This window comes from Lipophrys pholis (genome assembly GCF_963383615.2).
Source record: "Lipophrys pholis genome assembly, chromosome: 19".
NCBI classification, from domain to species: Eukaryota; Metazoa; Chordata; class Actinopteri; order Blenniiformes; family Blenniidae; genus Lipophrys; species Lipophrys pholis.
Window position 1 is genome coordinate 17,576,501 of NC_137647.1, and position 22,690 is coordinate 17,599,190.

At 44.0% G+C, this 22,690-nt stretch overlaps 1 protein-coding gene across 1 annotated transcript in view; it reads right to left on the bottom strand.

Annotated features, from left to right (window-relative positions):
• Positions 1 to 2,750: 2,750 nt before the first annotated feature.
• The window catches only part of srcin1a (SRC kinase signaling inhibitor 1a), a gene marked incomplete at both ends in the record, with an annotated part of 123,141 nt that continues 103,201 nt past the window's right edge, over positions 2,751 to 22,690 (bottom strand). The window contains 10 exons of the mRNA XM_080487248.1: positions 2,751 to 3,230; positions 11,524 to 11,661; positions 13,855 to 14,706; positions 16,208 to 16,336; positions 16,748 to 16,900; positions 17,113 to 17,252; positions 17,372 to 17,633; positions 19,605 to 19,905; positions 20,628 to 20,775; positions 21,066 to 21,196. Of these exons, the coding sequence (XP_080343374.1) occupies positions 2,751 to 3,230; positions 11,524 to 11,661; positions 13,855 to 14,706; positions 16,208 to 16,336; positions 16,748 to 16,900; positions 17,113 to 17,252; positions 17,372 to 17,633; positions 19,605 to 19,905; positions 20,628 to 20,775; positions 21,066 to 21,196 (2,734 nt within the window). The remainder of the gene's footprint in view (positions 3,231 to 11,523; positions 11,662 to 13,854; positions 14,707 to 16,207; positions 16,337 to 16,747; positions 16,901 to 17,112; positions 17,253 to 17,371; positions 17,634 to 19,604; positions 19,906 to 20,627; positions 20,776 to 21,065; positions 21,197 to 22,690) is intronic.

Consider the following 22,690-nt stretch of genomic DNA (forward strand, 5'->3'; position numbering starts at 1 on the left):
AGCCAGATCGCAGCCTCGTCTTTGGGTGAAGGTGCTGTTCTGTCACTGCTGCTGTTCTCATGGTGTCAGACAGGAATGATTGGAACTGGGCGTCTCTCTGAGGCACTGGGAGGAAACACACTTACAGGGCCAGCAGGCAGCAGAAGGACGTCAAAGGCAAAGAGCTCAGCCTGGGTGAAACTGCACACACCGGAACAGAGGCCCACCGAGCTCCGTCCTAGGGTAACCTCAACTGGGGTTGTTTTTTTTTTGTTTTTTTTTTAATTTGAAGAGTTGCCCCACACCAAAGACAAAGCAAAGTGAAATGGTGCTGAGAGAGAGCAGCCGCTTAACGGCTCCCCCGGCTGTCAAACCCGCCCTCTCATCTCTTTGGCTCTCTTTATATCACAGGCGCTCTCGACGGAGGCCGGGCCGGTCAAAGCCGGCCTTATTACAGCAGCCTTCAATCACGTGTCGCCCACTAACTAATCCCCCCCTCTTCTCCGGCTGCCTGCTCTTTGACACTGGCAGCCCCACACATTTTTTTAATCGCAATGTGGCGAAGGAATCGATTTCTCTTTTCGGGGCGAGATCCACTTTAACTGGTCAGTTCTCCCCCCTCACCTCGCCCGGCAGGCACCCCGGGGCAAAATACGCAGGACAAACTCTCAATACATGGGGTTTTTAAAGTCTGGGAGAACGAGCCCCCCGAACAAAGCTCCAATGCAAAGTGCCCAACACATAATATTCTGCTTTTAATTTAAAACGTCTGGTACGATTTACATAAAGTCAATAAGCGATGTCGCTTCAGCTTATTTGATCAGTTTAACGCTTCACTGATGTTGTGACAAAGCACGATACTTCTGCTTTGTATGAGTTTCTCTTTCTTCCATCTAGTGCACCCCATTGACGCATTTAACTTCAAACTATGTGCCGAAATTATACATGACACTAAACTGGTGCAACAGGGAGAATGTACTGGTTCAAACCTTTTTACAAAGATAGTTTTTTTTTTAAGCTATAAAGAACCAAAAAAACATTTGTTCAGGTACATTTTTCAACAACTCCTTATCTCATCCTAATCTAAACAAGCGATCAATGCTATGAAAAGGTATTCCCCTGAACCCCCCCCCCCCCCCCCCCCCCCCCCCCCCCCCACCGCCCCACACTGAGAACCGCGTCAAACAAAATAAAATAATCATCCTCTGCTGTTTCCAACCATTTCCATTCCCAAACTAAATGTTTCCCAGTGTAGGTAATACAATCAAAGCGGCGTTTGCCGGATATTAAATATGAGTGGAATGTTTTCCTTGTTGTTGCTTCAGCTCGGAGCTTTGTGCTTTTCACAGTTGATCAGATTTGTAGTGTTTGAGAGGACGCCGTGCTCGCTGTGCACGTCTCTGCGCTCCTCCCCTCGGACCTTCAGAAGCTTCATGTGACGCTAAAATGTGGGACGATTTGCCTCCTCTTGTCTCTCAAACTCCCAACGTTTCGTCAGCTCCGCACGGCGAGAGAGAAGGTAGTTTAACATACTAAATAGATAAATAAATAAACGCCTTTCTGGCTGCAGATTTATAACAGGGTGAAATAACCTGTTCTGGTCAATGTGAGTTTGATCAGTGGTGCAACAAATGTGACTCCAAATGAAGAAACGAGGTGTTCTGGATTAAACAAAAATGTGTGTGCGCGTGTGTGTGTGTGTGTGCTTGAGTCTTTGGGATGAGTTTTGATGTCAGAGCAGCCTGTGAGATGCTACTGTGGAAACACCCTGATTGTCTTAATTAACACACAAACAGAAAACATTTTCTATACAATTTGTGTTTTTCCCTCCTGCTTGTGTGGCCGTGCTTTTCCTTGTGTTTTCACTAGAACGCTTGTGCTGCTTTCAGACCGCTCGGTGTGCTTCCCGGGAAAATCCTCTCCAAATTCTCCATTCCAAAATTTCCAAAAGCGCCACGGTTGCAGATTTGAGAATTTCAATGTGTGGAGGCGCGTGCGAATATTAAAATAGGAGGTGGAGTAGGAGTGGTGGTGACGGAGGGATGTGGGTGTAAACTCTTCACACAGCTCGTACAAACAAGAGGGGAAAAGATAGCACCAGTTCAGAGTTTACAATACAGGTGATGTGAGAGAAAGCCACGGATGCCCTTTAAACACAAAGTACAGCTTGAAACCACAATCATCACCTCGCTCCACTTCTGACGTCTTTGTTTTTTTTTTTCTTCTTGGTTCTATTTTCTGAGCGCGCTCACATGTTGCCAAGTGATGCAGGTACGTGAGAGCAATATTATCCTGAACACACACAACTACTGGACTCACTTGGTGATTATTGCAGCTCTATTTTCTAGGATCAAAGTCACAGTCTAGATTTATTTCTTATTTTTTTTTTGCTATTCCACTAACAACTCACTGGGTGAGCTTTTTTCTGTTTTTTTAATATATGAGAACGGTGCTGTCGCTAAATACATCCAGACCACAGGAGGGGGTGGGGGTGGGTGGGTGGGTGGGTGGGGGCTGGTTTGTGCTCTGTGTGTCTGGAGAACTGGCAGTAGGACTGCGTGGGAGGAGAAACGTGTCCAAGGAGGAGACTCCAATTTACAGTGTGATGGGAGACTCTGCAGACTGGAGCGTGTCCAAGGATCGACAAGGAAAGAAAAGTCCCAAAAGAACATGTGAGCTAAAAAAAAAAAGACAAGAAGAAAACAAGGAGGCGTATCCACGATGTGCATCTGTTAACGATCCGGTGGCGTCCTCGTCCTCCTGCACATCAATCACTCACTGCCACTGTGTCTGTCCAGGCTACACCCGCTGGGCTTGAGGAGCCCAGAGGAGAGGGGGAAGGAGCTGAAAGTGGTGGGGGAGGAGGGGGACAGGGAGGGGGTGGGCGTGGTGGGTGAGGAGGAGGAGGAAGAGGAGGTGGCGGTGGGAGTCGGCGAGGAGGACTGACTGTTAGGCCGGGGCAAGGAGGAGGAGGAGGAGGAGGCTCGCTGCTCGCGGAGGAGGCGGTGGTGACGGAGGGCGGAGGAGAGGAGCAACGCCTCAGCGTTCAGGCCGGAGGCAGACAGGCTCACCAGGAGGGCTTTCGCTTGGCTTGAGGAGGCTGTCAGGGAGGGCATTGCCCCCTCCTTGGGGTACTTCCTCAGGCCAGGGGTGAATGCCGCTGCAGGAGAGGCCACCCGGCCTGATAAAATGCCCGTTTTGATACCCGACAGGTATGGCTCAATGCCACTGGCGCTGCTGGTCCCAAAGGCCTTCAGGTGGAGCAGAGACACAGAGACGGGAGGGGCAGAGGAAGAGTGTAAAGAGATGACAACGTCTTCAGGGGTCAGGGGAGAACTCATGAAAAATCGGTTGTAATGTCGGCCGTCCCCTACAGCTCCTTCCCTCACCGGAACAGTCACGCAGGCCCGTGCAAGCAGGCTTGAACAAACACACACACACACACACACGCACACACACACACACACACACACACACACACACACACACACACACACACACACACACACACACGCTCGCACACATCCACAAACACACACAGACGAGCCCCAGAGTAAACAAAGGAGACGTGACGGTATCTGACAAAGTAAAGGGAGGAGATGTGTGTGTGTGTGTGTGTGTGTGTGTGGGTGTGTGTGTGTGTGTGGGTGTGTCTAGTCACGGGAACAGGAAGAGGCTGAAGAGGCTGGACACGGACAGGTCGCTCACTGCTGCAGGGGTACAGGTACGGGAGATGGGCAGGCCGGAGGGTGCAGGTTCACACGGGGTGACGGGGTGGGTGAGGTTGCGCCGCAGGAACAAGTGATGGAGGGGTGGTGGTGGTGGAGGAGGAGGAGGAGGAGGAGTGAGAACAGAACAGGAGACAAACACAGGAGATTGTTATTCAGGTTGATGTCAGCATGTGTGATGCACACCAGGACACAGGCTGCCATCTACACATGGTGACCGAACCACTGACGCCATTGATGAGGCTGTTGACCGCCTCTATTTTGTTTTAATGATGCTCCCTCATTAAAAATGCAAAATATTCCAATGGACCGACATGCCTTTAATCCCTCTGTGTAAGACAGACACGAGCCAGTAGATGGCACTGTTTCAACAGTGTGAGACTTGTGGGCAACACATTCACAACATGGATTTGTTCCTCTTTTGCTGATCTCTTCATTATTATTATTACTATTATTATTTTACAGACTTGAATGACAACAGTGTGGGATGATAATTATAATCTGCATTAAAAGTTTTAACTCCGGTTCTAAAAGTTTTACAAAGTGTTTGTTTTGGGTTTGCAAGGATTAGTCCTGCATGAAAGGAAAGCCGCCGTGCATGTCTGGAGTGCGGCGCTGCGAGCCTTTCACCTGCTCTGAAGCAGCTCCACAGATCAGGCTCCCTCAGCACAGTGCCCACCGCTCCTGCTTCAGGAACTCCTCTCAAGCCGTGCCCACGTCTCTATTCGGCTCTGCGGGTGTGGGAGACCCCCCCCCCCCCCACCCCACCCCGCGCCTTTAACCAGCCTACTTTACTGCCAGAAGAGGCCAAATGGGAAATGGAAATGGTGTTCTGCGGCGTGAAAGTGATTCACATTGTCATGCCCTGCTTGATCTGTGCCAAAGCAAACGAGGAGAAATTGTGGCTTTGAACTGTCTGTTCTTATCCAGCACATTGATTTGAAGGATCCTCATGCCTCAAATGTTCTAATACCTTCGAGTGAAGCCTCAGTGAGCAGGCTGCCCGGGCACAGAGGCACAAAGCACCATCGGAAAAGCTCTGTTAATTTTAACACCCAGAATTAACACACATGGATAACATCACAACATACAGCGAGCCTGATGCCCCGTATTATTACCGCCACTCCATTTACATAAGCATTTCTAAGGAATGAAGATATCCTGTTTAATATGCTGAACTCTAGCTAATGTGCATGTTTTGTTGTTTGCATGTTGTCCCTGTTGTCCACATTTCAGTTCAGAGGCCACATTCAGACTAATTTCATCTTGAACCAGGGGAAAATGTAAATATGTGAAAATCTTCACAAAAACAAACAATTACTACTGACAATTACAACAATCTCAACATTATGCCAATTTTAAAAATGCCCACTGGTGCAAAATACGATGAAATGTCTGAAAAACCTAGTCCGATAGCTGTTGCATTATGGGTGTTTTTATAAACTAGTTTGCTCGCATTAAGGCAGCTCGCTGTCATGGCAGCATCTCGGTTATCTCAGCTCGGCTCTCAGTGTTGTGTTGTGTCCACCACTCTTAAGAAATGTTTTCATTGAGTTTTTTTGACCATTTGCTTGTTGGTTTGCCGGGTTGGAGCCTCTTGTGGGCCTTGTTTTGGCCCACGGGCCTTATGTTTGACGCCCCCAGATATTTATCATGCACCGCATGCCCTGAAGTTTGATTAAGCTGGGGCCAACAAAGAACCATTAACTTGAAACTGCTCGTGCAAAACTCAAAGGCAGAACGTGGTGCCTGCATGCTTTGCTGAAGCTGATTGCAGATGGGAGTGAGCATTTAATCCGTCCTCCAGCTGGTTTTTAAGACCTGTAAATGAACAGCGGTCGGCATGAACGGGTAAAAACTGCCACTGTGTGGATAACGCTGCTTCTGGCACAGATAGTTAATACACGCAGGTATTTAGATGTTCCCCGTGTAAGCTGGCGTGGGGGATAGTAAGACCACTGGGAGACTCCAAAGTGCTGCGCTCCTTTCTCGGGATCGCTCCCCGTTTGGAAATGTCCCAGAAATGTCACTATCATTTGGCTGGAGGAGACAAAAGAGAACAAGTTGAAAACACCAAGGGGAGATCGGAAGGAGGGGAAGAGTGTGGGGGCGACATCGAGGAGAGGCTTAAGAGAAGAGACACCTTTACCTTCAGCTGAGAGCCCAGCAGAGAGGTCACCCAAGGTGGACATGTCTGATTGTCAGAACAACAATGTGAGCCAATAGTGCAGATCAGCAGGGGCGACTTTGAGGGTGAAATGAGGGTGAGAGGAAGCACTTTGTTGGCTCAGCTCACGCGGCCATAATTTCAGGTGACAGCTCATTCTTAAGGCATAAATATGGAGCGACGCCGGATGGCTGCGACTGCTTCGACACTTCAAAGATAACCAACTTACTTCTCACGTGTCAAAGATAGAACAATACATCTTATTTTTTTGTGGATATAATTCACCTCCCATGTCAGCGAGGGGTTGAAAGACAACACCAGGTGAAGTGAGCGTGGCGTCGGCAAAAGTTCTTAATTAGCTCTTGGAGGCTGTATGCAAATCAAGTCAGCCGCCTCCATAATTTGATGAGATGAGCTGCAGATAATCAGCATGTTTTTCCAGCCCGGTCTGCGTCGCTCAGCTGTTTCATGAGACTGAATTTCAAATGATTTTGCTGCATCCGTCTGTAAGCTGAATCTTCAGGATCTGGACTGTTTTGGTGGTTAAAGACTTTCAGAAAGTAGCAGCGAAAATAGAGAAAAACACTCAACAATCAGCATCATGGCTCCACTTTCATTTCAAAACAGGAAAAAAACAAATATTCTTACTTTTGCTGTCTAAGGTGCTAAGATGGAGAGTTTCTGGGTTTCATGACGGCCCCAAAGTTTAAGTTGGACGTACAAAAACCCTCAAATAATGCAACACCTGAAAGTACTAATCTTCATTTGTAAGCACAAGCTTCTAATATATCCTAATACATTACTAAATATAAGACACTACTAATTGTGGGTTTTGGATCCACAGAAAAGTGAAAGTTTTACAATTAAATTCAAGGTTACGTTATGTACGTGTATTACTCACAGTGGTCATACTCTGATGTTTTTGTACAATAGCTTGTTTTAAAGTTCTTCAAAGTTAGTGAGGTTGGAGGGTATTCCTTCAGATCCCATGCCGTTATCTAACGATGTCCCACAAGGAAGCATATTGGGTCCTCTTCAGTTTCTAAGTCAACATTGCCCTTGGTGCGGGTGCATCTACAGTATATGCTGATGACAACATTATTTATACATCTAGTCCCTCCCTGACTACAGCCCGGTCTTCATTACGGCCCAGTTTCAACCGCCTCCAACTTGCTTTGTCTTGTCTCCATTTTGTTTTAAACACAAATAAAACTAAATACCTGGTTTTCTACCGAAATATGCCACATGTTGCATATTCCCTTAAAGATTCCTCTTTGGATCGCTCTGAGATTGAATACGTTGAAAGCAACAAGTATCTCGGTATCTGGCCTGACTGTCAACTCACATTACCGCAACAGATCAATTGACCTACCAAGTAAAATAAAGGTGAAATATAATAAAATAAATAGTTTTATTCTGTCTGATATGAAATATTACATTCAGGTGGTGATATTTCTTTTTTAAATATAACCTCCATTTATTCCTTCTTATTAATCATTATTTCTAAGAAAATGAAGAATTGTAAAATAATAAAGCAGATTTTCAAATGAAAATGTTGATTTGAAGTTGCCGCCATACACTGTAAAGTTATTTGCGGCACAGCATCACTAACTGCATGTCAGATTTAACAATAGTATAACAGCAAAAAATGCACTTTACTATGATTATTCTAATATTTATATATAAAACCAATTTAACTAACATTGTTTATCATTTTGGTACTTGGTGCAGTTCTTTTCGATAACGACACATTTTATTTGATAGTGTCACTTCATCAGACAGTTCAGTCGTCCCTTCTCTCGTGCCCCCCTCCCTCTGAGGCTCACAAACTCCACAATTGTTGCCAGATTTGGCCCTCATTAATCAGTTTGACAAGCCTCCACAGTCACTCTTAATTCTCTGTGAGGTTGCTGTTCCACCTTCACACAAATGGCAAAGACAGACATTTAACATCAATGTGATTAAAATAACACCATGTAAACAGTTCTATCTGATTAGATTGGCTCTCTCCGACGGACATTAGGATAATGAATCAGAGGAGGTGCGGTAATCCTCTTTATAATCTGATCAGAGTCCAAGTAAACAGCACAACTGTCAGAGCTTTGTGTGCATGTTTGTTAAGTATTATGGGATTGATGCACTGATTCAAGTCGCAATTTACTTTTGGTGCATATGAACCTGCATAACAGTTCGATCACTTCATTCACTGTCACTGAAGTGTGAAACAACAGGGGTTTTCTCCTTCATCTGCATGATGTTAAAGGATTTTTTGCCTCCTCTCAGAATGGATTTCCCTCCATAGTCCCTCAATATCTTTTTATTTTTTTTGTAAAATCTGATTTGTATTTGTCAAATATACAACCAACCGTCAGCTTTCCATTCGTCTTCTTTTAAAAACAGTAGGTGTGTGCAGATCAACGATTGTGATCATTGTTTTATTGAATATAACTGTGATTTTAATATATAGTAACCTACTACCTGCAAGTACTGCAAAGGAAGGGGTCACAATGACTACTGAAAACGTGTACTCAATAAAGTATGGTTTAGATCCAGTATCTCTATTTTTAATGAACGACGCCTGAGGCAGAAAACATGTGACCGAGGTACTTCACCTCCTGTTTTTTTTTTTTTTTTTAACTGATATACATTAAATACATAAGTTATTCTTTGGAATATGATGACCTATAATGAAAGCAAAGTCTAAAATAATTATATTGGCAACAAACAGTAAAAATAAAAAGTCACACTCCACAAGCCAAAAACTCAGTTTATCTATAATTGCGTGGCGTGAGGGGAAGCGCAGCTCGGTGTAGCCTTACCGTGCTTTTCTCTTGGCTACTCATCGAGGAAAGGTGCAAACCTCTCCATTTTGACAGTGAAAAATTATTTAACTTATTACAAACCTTAAAATTATAGAACATATCAGCACTAAATAATAACATCATTTGATTTGTTTTTCACTTTGCATGATGAGAGAGCGGCGGCACCAACGCTGTCATCACAAGTGACGTACTGAATTAGAAAAACAAAAAATTGGTGGGCTTTGAGGCTTCGGGAGTTTATTATACTGAGAGTGCCCCGATTTCCAAACAATTGCTTTGCAAGTGCTCGTTATCACGTCCCACCAACAACTTCAGCTGTACAAAGGAGCTACTCGACCTGTCGAATATTTTCAACACCTCTGATTTCAAAATAGAGTATTTAACAATTAAGTCTGTCACAGTTCATTCTCCACTGGTTATATCAGCAGCTGCGTTGCTTCCCTCTCTCTGTTACCCATCATGCAGCTGTGTCCTGCACAGCCTCTCCATACCGCTCAGCAGCACCTTCACACACCCACAATTAGCCCCGAGTGTCCACTGTCGCTTTATACGGTGTCTTTTTCTTTTTTTTTCCCACAATGACTTGTTTTTTCGGGCGTTTCATGACAAAGGGACTGTGCTGTATCTGAGCGTCACACTGAAATAATGGGATTAATTTTGCTTTCATTGCATGAGTGTAGGCATCCACTCAGCCTCCAAATCTGAGGGAATGAGTGACACTGGCACGGGGAGACGGGAAGGGAGAAAAGAAACGGGGCGGCATGCGTAAATTGCAGACTACACAAAGCGGAAAAAGGGAAAAGAGTCATAAAGAAGAGGGAAAGTGAAAGATTTCATGGTAGAAAGAGAACTGTCCTCTTCATATTGAATAATCACTGATTGCCAGAGACTGGAGGGGCGATTATTACATGGCACTGCAGAGATTGCTCCCAATCTTCTCACAGTCTGAGGCGACCAAAGCTTCATTGCTCCTCCATCTCTCAAATCTCCCTCCCTGCCTCATACCTTCATTTCTCAGCAATCTTCGAGACCGAATTTGTGTCTGAATGCTCTGTCAAATTCTGGGGGGTTATGGAGGTTTAGGTGCACTTCACTGCTTCAGTTATTTTTCAAATTACATTGACATTAAGATTTTTTTTATTTTTTTATTTTTTGTCCTCCTCCTGTGCAAAAACCTTCTCTTGGTTTTGCTCGACTGACATGCTTCACCAGTTCAATTTCCTTGCCTCTGGAGGTCATCTAGCATCCTTATGTCCAATCTGTTGCCACTAGACTTTAAAGCATTTAAATGTGAGCAAATTAAAACCAGTAAAGGGCACGGAGACAGCGCCGCGGTAATGTACGATGACAAATGTACAGGCAGGAGGCTTTAATAAAAAAGTTTTGCAAGATTAAACTCAGGCTCGCTCAGAGTTTTTAAACACCTGAGACTTTATAAATGGAATACAAGTGAATGAAAACACTTCGTTTTTCTAATGTGCCTGTTAAATACGGAAACGGGTAAAAGAGTATAACTTTTTAATGAGTTTAAATTCTATAATTACAGTTAGTTTGAGGCTACCTAAGGTAATCGCAGGACAAATCCTGCATCAGTTTAACTCATCTAACATGTGACTTTTGCCTGAGATCCTCTCAACGCTCTGCAGAAGATCCTTTAATCCAGTTCCACGAAATCGGGACTGTCAAAAGAAAGCAACTTCACCATCAAAACACGTTATCATCATTTGACAAAAGTGGCTTTAAACCTGATCAATCGTTGCTGTCTGTCTGAACAAAATGCTGAGCTATAGCCACAGCAGCAGTGAAAACAAAGTCAACAAGTTTTCCTGAAAAGTTTCATTTTAGTTTACATTAGATCGATTTAATTGAATAAAACATTTTATAATCTGGTAGTGTCTTTCTTTGTTTGGTTCACAAAAAAAGAAGGGAAAAAAAGAAAATGTTCTGTTTTACATTCTTCAAACTGTGTGAAAACTACAAATAAACATCTAATTGGCGAAAACTGAGGATGTACAGCACCGTCAAACTTTGGTTTTTCAAATGACTTTACGTTTTAGGACAAATCACCGGTTGATGAGCAGGTTTCTCTGCGGCTTCATGTACAAACTACACACTGTACACACTCCAAAAGGTAAAAATTGGGACTTTGGTGACGTTTCTTGTGATAGTTTCTCACCACAGGAGCTGAGGAAGTTTGTGAAAGTCAATATGGAAGCATGAACAAAGTGTCTCGTATGGATAATTTGCTGTTCAGTTTTCCAAACAACACAGTCTCCTTGTTTCCACTTCCTGTCTGTCCTCCACATTAAGACTCCTCAGCACAAGTTACATAGACAAAAAAAAACTTTATTATTAATAACTTTGTTCTTTATTCAGATATCGTAATAAACGTTATATCAAATACAGTTAAAAGATTAAAAAAAAATTATTTTAAGGGTTAAGAATGGATTCATCAATCTTTTATATTTCATATGGTGAAATGTTGCTTTTAGGACAAATTTAAGGAAGAAATTAAGTTTGAAAACCAAAGTTTAACGGTATGTCTGTGGGATGAGGACTGACTGTAAAAAAGGCGATGAGGATTTATCGATGCTCGGTCTGATGTTTAAAATACAAAGTGAGTTACATGAAATTGAGTTTGAAGATGCGGAGATCGTCTTTTTTTTTTTTTTAACAGTTTTGCATCTAAAGATTCTCAAATGTTTTGAATCATTCACAGGCAAACATGGCCGCCTCTCTCTGCCTCAAATCCATGAGCGATCCAGCATGGAGGCCACCAGATCAAACATGTTTGACCCCAAATCAATGGGAACTATAGCGACGGTACCTGCTGCTGGCCCTGGATCTTCAGGCCGTCCTCTCTCTTGACGCTTTTAGTCTTGTCTGTGCTGTTCTGCTGGAGGTGCTTCAGCTTGGAGGCGGCCGAGGAGGAAAGGACCTTGCTAACACTGGAATTATTTCCTCCCTAAAAGGACAATAAAGGAGAGAGTAGGAGGAGGAGGAGGAAGAGGAGGAAGAGAGGAGAGACTAAGGATGAATCACACCTCGGACACGTCGCAGTACATGGCCACACATTTCATTTCATTGCCTTCGATTTACGCCTCAGACACACGTCAAGTCGGCGCAGAGTTTGATTCCTGCAAGCGAGCCTGCCACCCGAGACCAATGAGGCTTTTAAGATCTGAGTTTAGAGCTGGTGTAAAACTGAACTATCCACTTCACAGACTTTTGCCATCTATCAGCGGAACATGACAAAGAACAGAATATAGAAACGCATCATCAAAACTGACGTTGCGTAGCCTGGCCTCGCTGCAGGATCCACGAGGCGGCGTGCTTAATGATCTTTCCCACTGAGTTACTCCATCCACGGTCTGTAAAGTGCTCAACAACAAATACATGTTTGGTCCACATTCCCGCCTCTCCTGCACACACAAGCATCAGCTGGAACATCTGCATTCGCCAGATGTCCTCTGGTACGGTAATTAAAGGTCACGAGATTTGAAACTTCTTTCCTACTGAGCCAATGTTTTCTTCCTGATGATAAGAAGAATTTTGAAATCCAGACATAAAATATAGAGTAAACTCCTCCCTTCATGGAGAAACCCTCATGCTAATGTGCTAATTAAAAGCGGAACTGAAAACGGGCTTGAAAGCAGATCGCCCGTCAGTGTGAATTTGGCGCGTTTGCCGGCAAACGTTGGACGAGAGGGGGGAAGAGGGGTCATGTTGAAATAACGAACGCGGTTGAAGTTGGGAGTGATGAAATAATGCGTGAACACTCTGAAATCCTCCGCCATGCCCAGGGGAGCACTTCCTGGCTCTACATCAGAGGGCTACAACTCACCATGACAATACGTCTGTCAGGTTTTGCAGCCCGGCCCTGAGTGGGGAGACACATTCGGAGTAACAGGGAGGACTACGCAAGCTGTCAAGACACCTCAGCGAAGCTGACACGGCAGCGCTGGAAGTCGATGATTATTAATCTTTTGTTGTGCTGCGGTCAGCTGGAGGTGAGTTGAAAGCAGAATAGTTGCAATATCTAGTAACAGAGTTCAGCACGCCAAAGTGTATTTGAAGTGACATTGGGCTTTACTATCAGACCGGGGGGGGGTGTCAGACTCGCTCTAGCTCCGGGGGCCACATGCAGCTCAGGTTGATCGCAGATGGAAAAGAACAGCAACAGATTAATATTGTCAAAAGTCTTTCACCAGATGATTTCTGCCACGTTCAGCATGGTTTGTTCAACTAATGCGAATGCTTTAATTTGGTTAACTTCCACTGCCGCATTACTAAGAACTGCTGTAAATTGACTAAAACAACAAAACATTGTGGTCGCTTGGGGACAAATACAGTCCACCAGTAAAAAAAATTGCAGTTTATATCTTCTTTATAGTTTTCACGCAATGTAAGTTCACCCTGGAGGCCAGTTGGACCCCAGCCAGGGTTTTTGCTCACTGACGAATGGGCGGTTGTTGAAATATAGGGTGGGCCTTTTCCGAGTGTACGAGGTGATTGATTCTTCACAGGGAACTCATAGTAAGAGAAATGCAGAATTTTGGCATAAAGACTCTGACAGCTCATGAATTTTCCAAAACCCCTATTTTTTATGTATTAATTCAGCCACATTCTATCAAAAAGTATAGTTTAACTTTAAAGTAGTGACCCAAAATCACTTCTACACTGTTTCTGTACTGCAACAAAAGTTTTGTGTTTTCACTTGAAAAGGTTGTCATGTAAACAGGCGCTTGATTTCGCCACAAAGATCTGAAGTGAGAATGCTTTAACCAGCACAGAAAAGAAAATAAGCAGGAAATAGTTGTGTTTGCATTATTTATGCATTCATTTTTGTAAGTAAAAGTAAATTACCACATTCACATCTCGAGAACAGATGCTATGGCTGATGGATATTAAACCGTTATTGGCTTTTGGATAAGCAGTATAACCACTCCAGCACTAATCACAGAAGAAGCATTTGAAAGCAGGAAGTCTGCTGTCTGTCCCCTCTGCATACTTCCAGTTTTTAAACAAAACAATTTGATGTGAGTTCAAGCAGGGAGCAGACATCAGAAGCTTGAAAGTGAAGTCCCAACAACCAAGAGAAGGAAAACAGGACAAGGTGCCTCAGAGGAGGACGACACAGCAGGTGTGAGTAGTGAACCTGGGTCGACGCTGGGCTCAGAGTCGACGGTTTGGGTGGCACCGGTGGCTTCCTGGCCTCTGACGTCGGACTGTCATTCCTCTGTGCAGGACCACTTGTGATGATTGCCTCATTGTAGAGGCGCTCTGTGGGCGGATGTCCACTGATCTCAATCAAGGTGTTCTCCAGCTCTTGAATTGTCTCCTCCAAGCTGTCCAGCCTCCTGAAGGTGCTGCGTCGGACATCTTCTCTGCTCACTGAATGTTTTTCTACCTCGGTCATGATCGTCATTTGGGCAGTGCACTTAAGTGTCAGCACATTGTCCCCTGTCTCGGATCCTCTCTTCAGAGCCCCCACCAGAGCGCTCGGCTGTCTCAGGTGATGGGAGGGTTTTATTCTGGGCCTGGGGACAGGTCTGGAGCTCTCTAAAAGGGAATGCAGCCGTTTGTAAGCCTCTTTGACACTTTCTGCCTCCCTGAACAGCACAAGGACAGGTCGTACACACAGTTGGGCCTCAGAGACTTCTCCAGTCTGAGGAAAGATGCTCAAAGTATGCAGAACTGCCCCAGTTGTCAGGAGCTCCTGCGTCTCCTGGGGAGACACCGCTCGGATCTCCAGCTCTGTCAACAGCAGGGCGATCTCCTGTTTGCATTCTACATCTGTACTCCACTTCTCCCGCTGAGGGGGGCTTTCCGAATGCCTTTCTCTTGAAATCATAGCCCTGTACACCACGTCAGGGCCGGGACAGTTTCGTGATGGACTCTCTTCCTCAGAGTCGTTTGGCAAACCTCTGACAGGGTCTTCAGAGGCAGCGGGAAAGCCTGGCGAACACTCTGTCAACACGATGTAGGGGACAGGAGACAACTGCCTTTCCTATAATATAGAAAGCACTTGAGGTTTAAATTAAAGTAAAATAAACTCTTCATAGCTGAAGCACTGCAAACTCCAAGTGAGATTAATGGTCACTGCATAAAAGAAGACTCCCAAAATAGTTCCTGCAGACACAAACACACCACGGCAACAGCAGAATCACTGCAGAAGGCATTCACATTTCATAGTTCTATGAAGAGAAAGTGGAATTTCTCAGAAAGAATCCTACATTTTTTATCAAAAATGCAACAAGCATGTTCAATCAATGACCTTACTCATAGAAATAGATTAAACAGATTTAAAAAAATATTTTTTTTTAAAGCTGAAAGAGGCACTATTTTTAAATTAGTGAGGAAGCCAACTGGTAACCTACTAAGTGAGTGGTGAAATTAAATCGTAATAAGTATTTTTGAAATGGGTAGTACTTTTTTTTTGGTGAACTACTTCCCACAGACAGTTTCTTGGGTCAGTTTTCTGTCTGCAGTCTGCAAAAATGCACTTTGAAATTATGTAACTAGGCAAACATTTTCACTGCAAGATTTGTGTGCGTCTTTCTGTTGAAGTCATACGAAGAAGAATCCAAATATCTACAAGATTCTTTTTTTAAAAAGGACTTTGTTCTCTTTGCTGCTCTAGTTCGCAAACTGATAAAACTTGAAAGTTGGTAGTACTACTTTTGTGTATCCACCCACTCTTATGTTGAATTGTGTCTAAAAATTCCCCACTTTCGATCTAAAAAGTTTTATCACTAGAGATAAAAGGCCCAACGTTTTCAAGTGTAAACGCAAAACTTTAACTGTTTTACACTAACACGGTTCTTGGAGCCACTGTAAAGAGGGGAAACGCAGCTTTTCTGAAACACTGCTACCGCCCATGTGAACCACGGCCGTAGTAAATAGTTCTTCTGCACATGCGTGAGTCTAAGGACAATAACAACAATGACGGCTTCCAGAGTGTCATGATTCCCAGTCCTTCCTGGAACTTTTTTATAGGTCAGAGTAACACGATCCAACTCCGTTGTCAGTCCATACGAAAGTCCTTGTACTCGCCATTGTTAATGTTTATAGTTATTGTTCTCTCCACACATGTGTGTGTGTGGCTTCTTTACAAAACAAACCATATCTCCCAGTAGTGGCCCTACAGGAAATCTACATCAATATCAGCGTTTCTGCCGTTTCTATGTAAACGGACATCCTTTACAAGATGTTGATGTATAAATAGGTAACTTTTGTGAAAGGAAAATGCAAAAATAATGCCTTTTCACTTGAAACTTTGTGTAAATGGGGCTTCATTTGTCGTTGTAGTCCTGACTAAAGCAAGTTTAATCAATTGTTTGATAAAATTGCTAGTTATTTTATTGGTTTCTGATTTCAAAATCACACCATGCAACAGAGAAAAGCATCATTTTAATAGACTTTCAGAAAAGAGGAGTTTTAAAGAGAAGAGTAAGAGGCTTCGAGCGGGGCAGCAGTCCACATTGCTCAAAGGTCAGCCGGAGTGTTACCTCAGTTCTCGAGGCCTCAGGAGGCCATAAGTCCGGTTTGGAGTGGGTCACACTTTTCCTGCTGCACGGGCTAATGGGCAGGGAAAGGGTGTGGGGCAGAGAGAGCCTCAGCGGGACTCTCTCAAACAACTAGTGAGAGGGGAGGTTTACAAACGGTCAATAATTTTGTGATCAACACAAAGCAGCCTCTTTCATCAAGTTTTAAGCAATCCAAAATCAAGAGAGGCCCAAGTCGCTATCAGGGTCCATCTGTGTGGCTGTGATCTGTGAGCCCTGGGTGATGATGTGTGTGACTGAGCAGTGTGTGATCTTTGGGCTCTCCCACTGCCAGGGGCAGGCCGACATATGGCACCTGCTGCTTGAACATGTGTTAATGATGGTGGTGAGCATGTCTGCACACACGTTGTGTATGGGAGGACACAAATACCAGGCATATTGAGGACCTAACAGATAATAAAGCTGCTTGAATTCTCACACTCGTGATAAACAAGAGACTATTCAGCATCTAATCAGAACGACGCATTATTCATGACTATTTACCTCCAATTCGGCAGCGATTTTGTCCTCGTCTCTGTCCTCCTTCTGATCAGAGGCCAGAGTCGGGGGTGTGGATGCAGGGCGGGGGTTTTCGGACACAGTTCTCCTCAGTTTTATGTGAGGTTTCTGACCATCTGTCTCTTCAGATTCAGATTTCTGAAACCACAAAGAAACACAAGAGATTAGGAACTCGGCCTCCACCCTGAACATGTTATTATTATCCAGCATACAATGTCTGGATCCATCTGTGTCACTACTGCCAATCTAGATATTTGCTTTTTGTGATCATCTGTTTACATGGAGAAATCATCTGTACATCTGAGGGCAACTGACACCCAAATGTTGAGTGAGTATAGTTTTACTCTTACCTTTATACTTTTCCCAGGGATGAGTGGCTCCCCACTGCGAGTGGTCAGTCCTGGCGAGGAGGGGAAACTGCGTCGAGGTGGTGGAGGTGGAGGAGATTTGGAGGGTTTCTCTGTGCGATATCGGGGTACTGTCAGCTCATCTGAAAAAGAAATCGAAACATCTCCGGATAAATTCATGTTGACAATTTGAAGGAGGCCTGGATTTGACCTGACAGGCGACATAATAAAGCAGATCAAAGCTCTGAACTTCCTCTCGTACCGGATCCACGTCTGGATCCTCCCTCTTTCCCGGAAAGCTTGTGCTGGGGCTTGCTGGCACGGTGCTCCATTGTTGCTGACCCACTCTGCAGGATTTGGGTGGATGGATTGTTGGAGGAGGGCTTGATCTGCTTGGCAGCAAAGTCCAGGTCTGGAATAGCCTTCATGAGTTCTGCCTGGGTTTCCTCCAGCAGCCGGTTGATGTCCTGGGCGCTGTACTGAGTTAGACTGGCCCTCTTCTCCTCCCAGTCCCGCTCTGCTGCCTGTGAAGGGAAGAGGAGAGCGTGAACACTTCAGAAACAAATGGCTATCGTGGTGTTGTCTTACTGGTGTTATTAGTATTTGTGATACAGATCACAATTTGCACATTGATCTAGTTTTCTGCATTTTGGTTTTGAAATTCATTTGAAATGAGTATATGGTCAATTTACAGTCACTAAATAACCTCAAACAAATGTTTGGGAAATGTGTGAGAAGCAAAATACTCATGCAGGCAAGTGAAAAACATGCCGACTACACACAGAAAAGACCTCCAAGCCTGGACTCTATCTGGAGTTATTCTGGCCTTGAGCTGAGAGTGAGGACTGTGTGACCAGGTCAATGATAGTCCCTCATTGTTTCAAGAGGTTTTCTACTATTTACAGATGATGGCTGACAAAAGCAGCAGGGTGAAATCTGAAGAGGTTCAGGAAATATCATCTCATACGCATGCTTCCGAACTCATCAAAGCTTCACATGGACAATAACCCAAAGCACCCTTGAAAACCAAGCAAACAGTCTGGAAAGAAGAGAGACTTTCTGCAATGACCAAGTCCATCACCTGACCTGAATCCAAGTGAGCTGCACTTCACTTCCCGAGGACAGAAATTTTATAGAAAATGACCCCAAAACAGCAGAAACTGAATTAGAGGCATCTGGCGAAGTTTATGGCAGTGAAGTGTCAAACTGTTACTGGCAAAAAGATTAGCAACTAAATACTGAGATTTAAAATTTGATTTATTATTACAATATTTTGTCCAATTATCTTTGGTCCCATAAAAATGTGGAAGGCATTTATAAAACATGTTTTCATTCATTCAACGTTCACCTGATTTAGATGTAAAAAAAAACTCAAATTAAAGCTAAACCGTTTAATTTCAAAACCATTGTGGTAGTGCATCAGAAAAACAAACCATACTTTATTGATCCTTATGGGAAAATTACTTCTCTGTATCCAATTCACCATGGGATTTGAACTGGAAACCCTCTAGGCCACCACTGCCCTCTTTACTATACACATATACATTATATTGCCAAAAGTATTTGCTCAGCTATCCAAATCATTGAATCCAGGTGTTCCAGTCACTTCCATGGCCACATGTGTATAAAATCAGGCGCCTCGGCATGCAGACTATTACTACAAACATTAGTGAAAGAATGTGTCGCTCTCAGGAGCTCTGTGAGTTCCAGTGTGGTGCAGTGATAGGATAAACCCTGTGCAATAAGTCCAGCTGGGAAACTTCCTCACTAAATATTCCACAATCAACTGTTAGAAGTACTGTAAAGTGGAAGTGTTTGGGAACAACAGCAACTCAGCCACAAAGTGAAAAGCCAAAGAGTGGGGTCAGAACATGCAGAGGCCAAGAGTGTGCAGAGGTGGCCAACTATCTGCAGACTCACAAACTCCAGACTGTCAAATTTCATGTGATCTTCAGATTATCTCACAGAGTGTAGAGAGCTTGATGGAGGGTTTCCATGCTGCACATCACCAAGTGCAAAACAGCCACTGGACTGACTAGAACAGTAGAGACTTGTTCTCTGGAGTGACCAGTCACGCTTCTCCATCTGGCGATCTGATGGAGGAGTCTGGGTTTGGTGATTGCCAGGGGAAGTGATAGTTGTCTGACTGGATTGTACCAAGTGTAAAGTTTGGTGGAGGGGGGATTATGGCGTGGGGTTGTTTTTTAGGAGTTGGCCTCTGCCCTTTAGTTCCAGCGAGAGGAATGCTGAAAGCTTCAGCAAGACATTTTGGACAATTTCAAGCTCCCAATTTTGTATTTTGAATATATATTTTCATGCTATATGTATTGAAATTTAAAAAATAATACTGGGTTTACTTTCATTGCATACTTTGAACTCCTTTGAGAGTGTAAAACATGTCTTTAGCATACATGCACAGAGCCAAAATTCTGCAAGTTGTATTGATGTCCTGATATTTATGGGTCTGATCAACAGAAAGCAGAAATACTCCTCACCAGTCGGACTTCTACAGACAGAGCTTTGTCGGCTGCGGCACGGCGCTCCAGCTCCTCCAGGGCTTTCCCCTTGTGGGGAACGGGAGGGTGATTGTCCTTGTGAGGGCCAGACGGGTTCGCACGGCTGAGGCTGGTGTGGGGGCTCCAGTTGGACAGGCTGTTTCCTCCCCCGAGGTCGTTGATGGTGAGCGGTGAGCTGGTGGTCATGTCGAAGTCTGAAAACTTTCGCAAGTCGTCGTTGTGCTTTGATGAAGGATTAGAGAAGTCCTCCTGCTTCTTCCAGACGCCCTCGTTGGCTTGTCTGGCAGGACATGGAGGATGAATTCAGTAATCGACTCACTGGAGTGTGATACAAACTGAAACATGAATTATACATGGCTTGAAGTGAAAACAAATGCTGGCAAATGTCAAAAAAGATCCAAAGAACTCCAAACACCGAAGGGCAAAAAGTTCCACTTCTGCTGAATGAATTCTTCAACTTCCCACCAAGATGAGAGAAAAACACATCTGATGTTTTTTTTTTTTTTTTTATCTTTATCTGTGTGATTAATTCAACCAGAGAGTGAGGTGCTTTTTGGGCACACGGCTGATTAGGAGATGGATGATAGAGTGCTGAAGGGCAAATTTTAGTCCACGTCCACACTCACCATGAAATAAAAAGCCTTTATTCAAGTGATTAAAAAGGAGGATTTTATCAGGGTGTCACCCAATCATGCCATTTATTAACAATAATATTAGCGGCTTCAATACACACTCGAGGAGTGCTTTCTACGGTACACGTTAAGACTAGGATTCATCTCTGTAGACCTGATCGTAGTAGCGCTCTGGCTGATACACAATAATGTTAGTGGGTGAAAATGATTCATCTGGATCGACCAATAATGTGGAATCACTGGAAAATCCAGAAAGATAGTTTGCCCTCGTGATAGGAATAATCACCTGGAGACAGGATACATTAACCAGAGCGAACCCGCCCCTTATGAAATGGTAGCACATACACAGAAATACACTGCAGAGTCATACTTGCGCATGGTAGCAAGGGTGTCGGTTATACTCTTGCAGCGTTTCAACAGGGCGTCGAGTCTGTGCGGCTCTTCTTTAAGGAATTTGACGGCCTCCACCTCCACCCGGAGCACCACCCGCATCTTGCTCTGCAGGCCCGGGAACTGATCTGCGCAGGAGAGCAAGGCACACAGCTCAGCGGCACATCAAGTCAGTTGTGTCCCAGAACATCGAAAGCCCTCTGTGGTAATCAGAAATCACCTTTTTGAAAGGGTGTAAATGGTCAGGGAGTTCATTAAGACAATAAGGCAATCGGAACCTCATTAAATGCTGCAGAGTGGCTGCGGGTGACTAAAAGACAATCAGTGTTTAGTGAGTAATTAGAGCATTATAAACTCTCTGCCAAAGTGAAAGACTGCTTCCTGTTTACTGCCTGCACACACGACGTGAGTGACTCACTTTTCAGCTCTGTGAGCGTTTCTCCCAATTTCCTTAGAACCGTGGCCTTCTCCTCCAGCTCCTGCACCGTCACCAGCTTGTGGTTGACAGACGACTCCTTCTGGATCTCCTCCACGGACTTCTCTAGGTCGCTGGGATGGAACAGACAGAAGGCTGAACACCCGGGATTTCACCGCCACGCGAACATTTCACTGCGTGTTTATCTCAGAAATGATGGCGTTCGAGCCTCAGTCAAGCGTCTGCCAATAAACTGTCTCTCAATCAACTGGCAGCGAGATCAACAGTTCTGGACAGCTGAACTGGAGGAGTGAGTAAAAAAAGTTGGACTTTTCAAAACAGAGACTTTTTTTTTTTTTTTAATCACTAATGTTGAGTTTGTGTCCGGACTGGTCAGACACGGGTCAGCGCTTGTCTCAAGTTGCTCAACATATGAAAGATTGGCATATTATCACACACAATAATAGTGAGCGGACTCAAGCCGGGAAGACTAACTGACATAGATTAGCAGAGATCATCTAACAGTTCAACCAATTACTCAGAAAATAGAAATCCTGCTCGGAGTGACATTGAGGAGAGATCCAGGCCTTGTTACCACAGTGAACGTTTCCACATACGAGACTGAAGAAACGTATCTGATTATTAAATCTTAGGGTACCTCCCTGCTCTCGTTTTCCTGTCACTTTAATTAGTTAGCTGGGCAGTTTCACACCTCAGATCTTAATAAGCATCTTGCACTATGCCGAGCTTAATTACAGTTACAATTTCATCCTATACCTGCGTCACCCTCTGATTGTAAGACAAATATTAAGTGTTACGTCAAAAGCAGTTATCTAAACATGTGTTATAAAACACAACATATAAGCGATAACTCTTAGAATCTAAATCTTATACATAATCCAAACATCATTTACACTGATCGTCGACAACACTGACATAAAGCGAGCGGGTGAAGTCAATAACACTGATCATCTCTTCAGTCGGACATACGAGGCAGCGGAGAACATTTTGTTCTGAAGTCGATGCTTCAGGATTTAAGTGAGTTTGACAAGAGGCGGAATGTGATGTCTAGACGGCTGGGCCAGCTCCAAAACCGCTGCTCTCGTGAGAGCTCTCCTGGAGTGCCGGAGTCAGGGGAGAAAACTTAGACTGATGACAGAGTCATTGGTGGCAGATTCTCTTTGATGCATTTGAGAATAATGGCTGAACTGTGCCCATATGCACATACATGTATGCAAATATGCACGCACACACGTTTCTCTGTGATGGACTCGGGTTTTAATCCGAGAAAATATTCAGAATTTAAAATGCAACATTTATGAGTTTCAATCATTAGAGTAAAACGATAGAATAGATTAAAGAAGACTTAAAGCAACGCTCAAAAATGACATGTTTTTTTTGAATGTATGCTTTTATGTAATCACATGGGTTAAACAGGGAGTTTCACAATAACACGTTTTTTCAGGCTTTATGGGATGAAGTTAGACAAATGTGTTGTATTAAAAGACGAGATTTCTTTCCTTCTTGTAAAATACACCAAAGCACAGCGTGTTATTTATGAATAACTGTTGGTACGATTTAACAGATTTGTACTTTTTCATCACTCCTTTTCGAATACGGTTGTACGT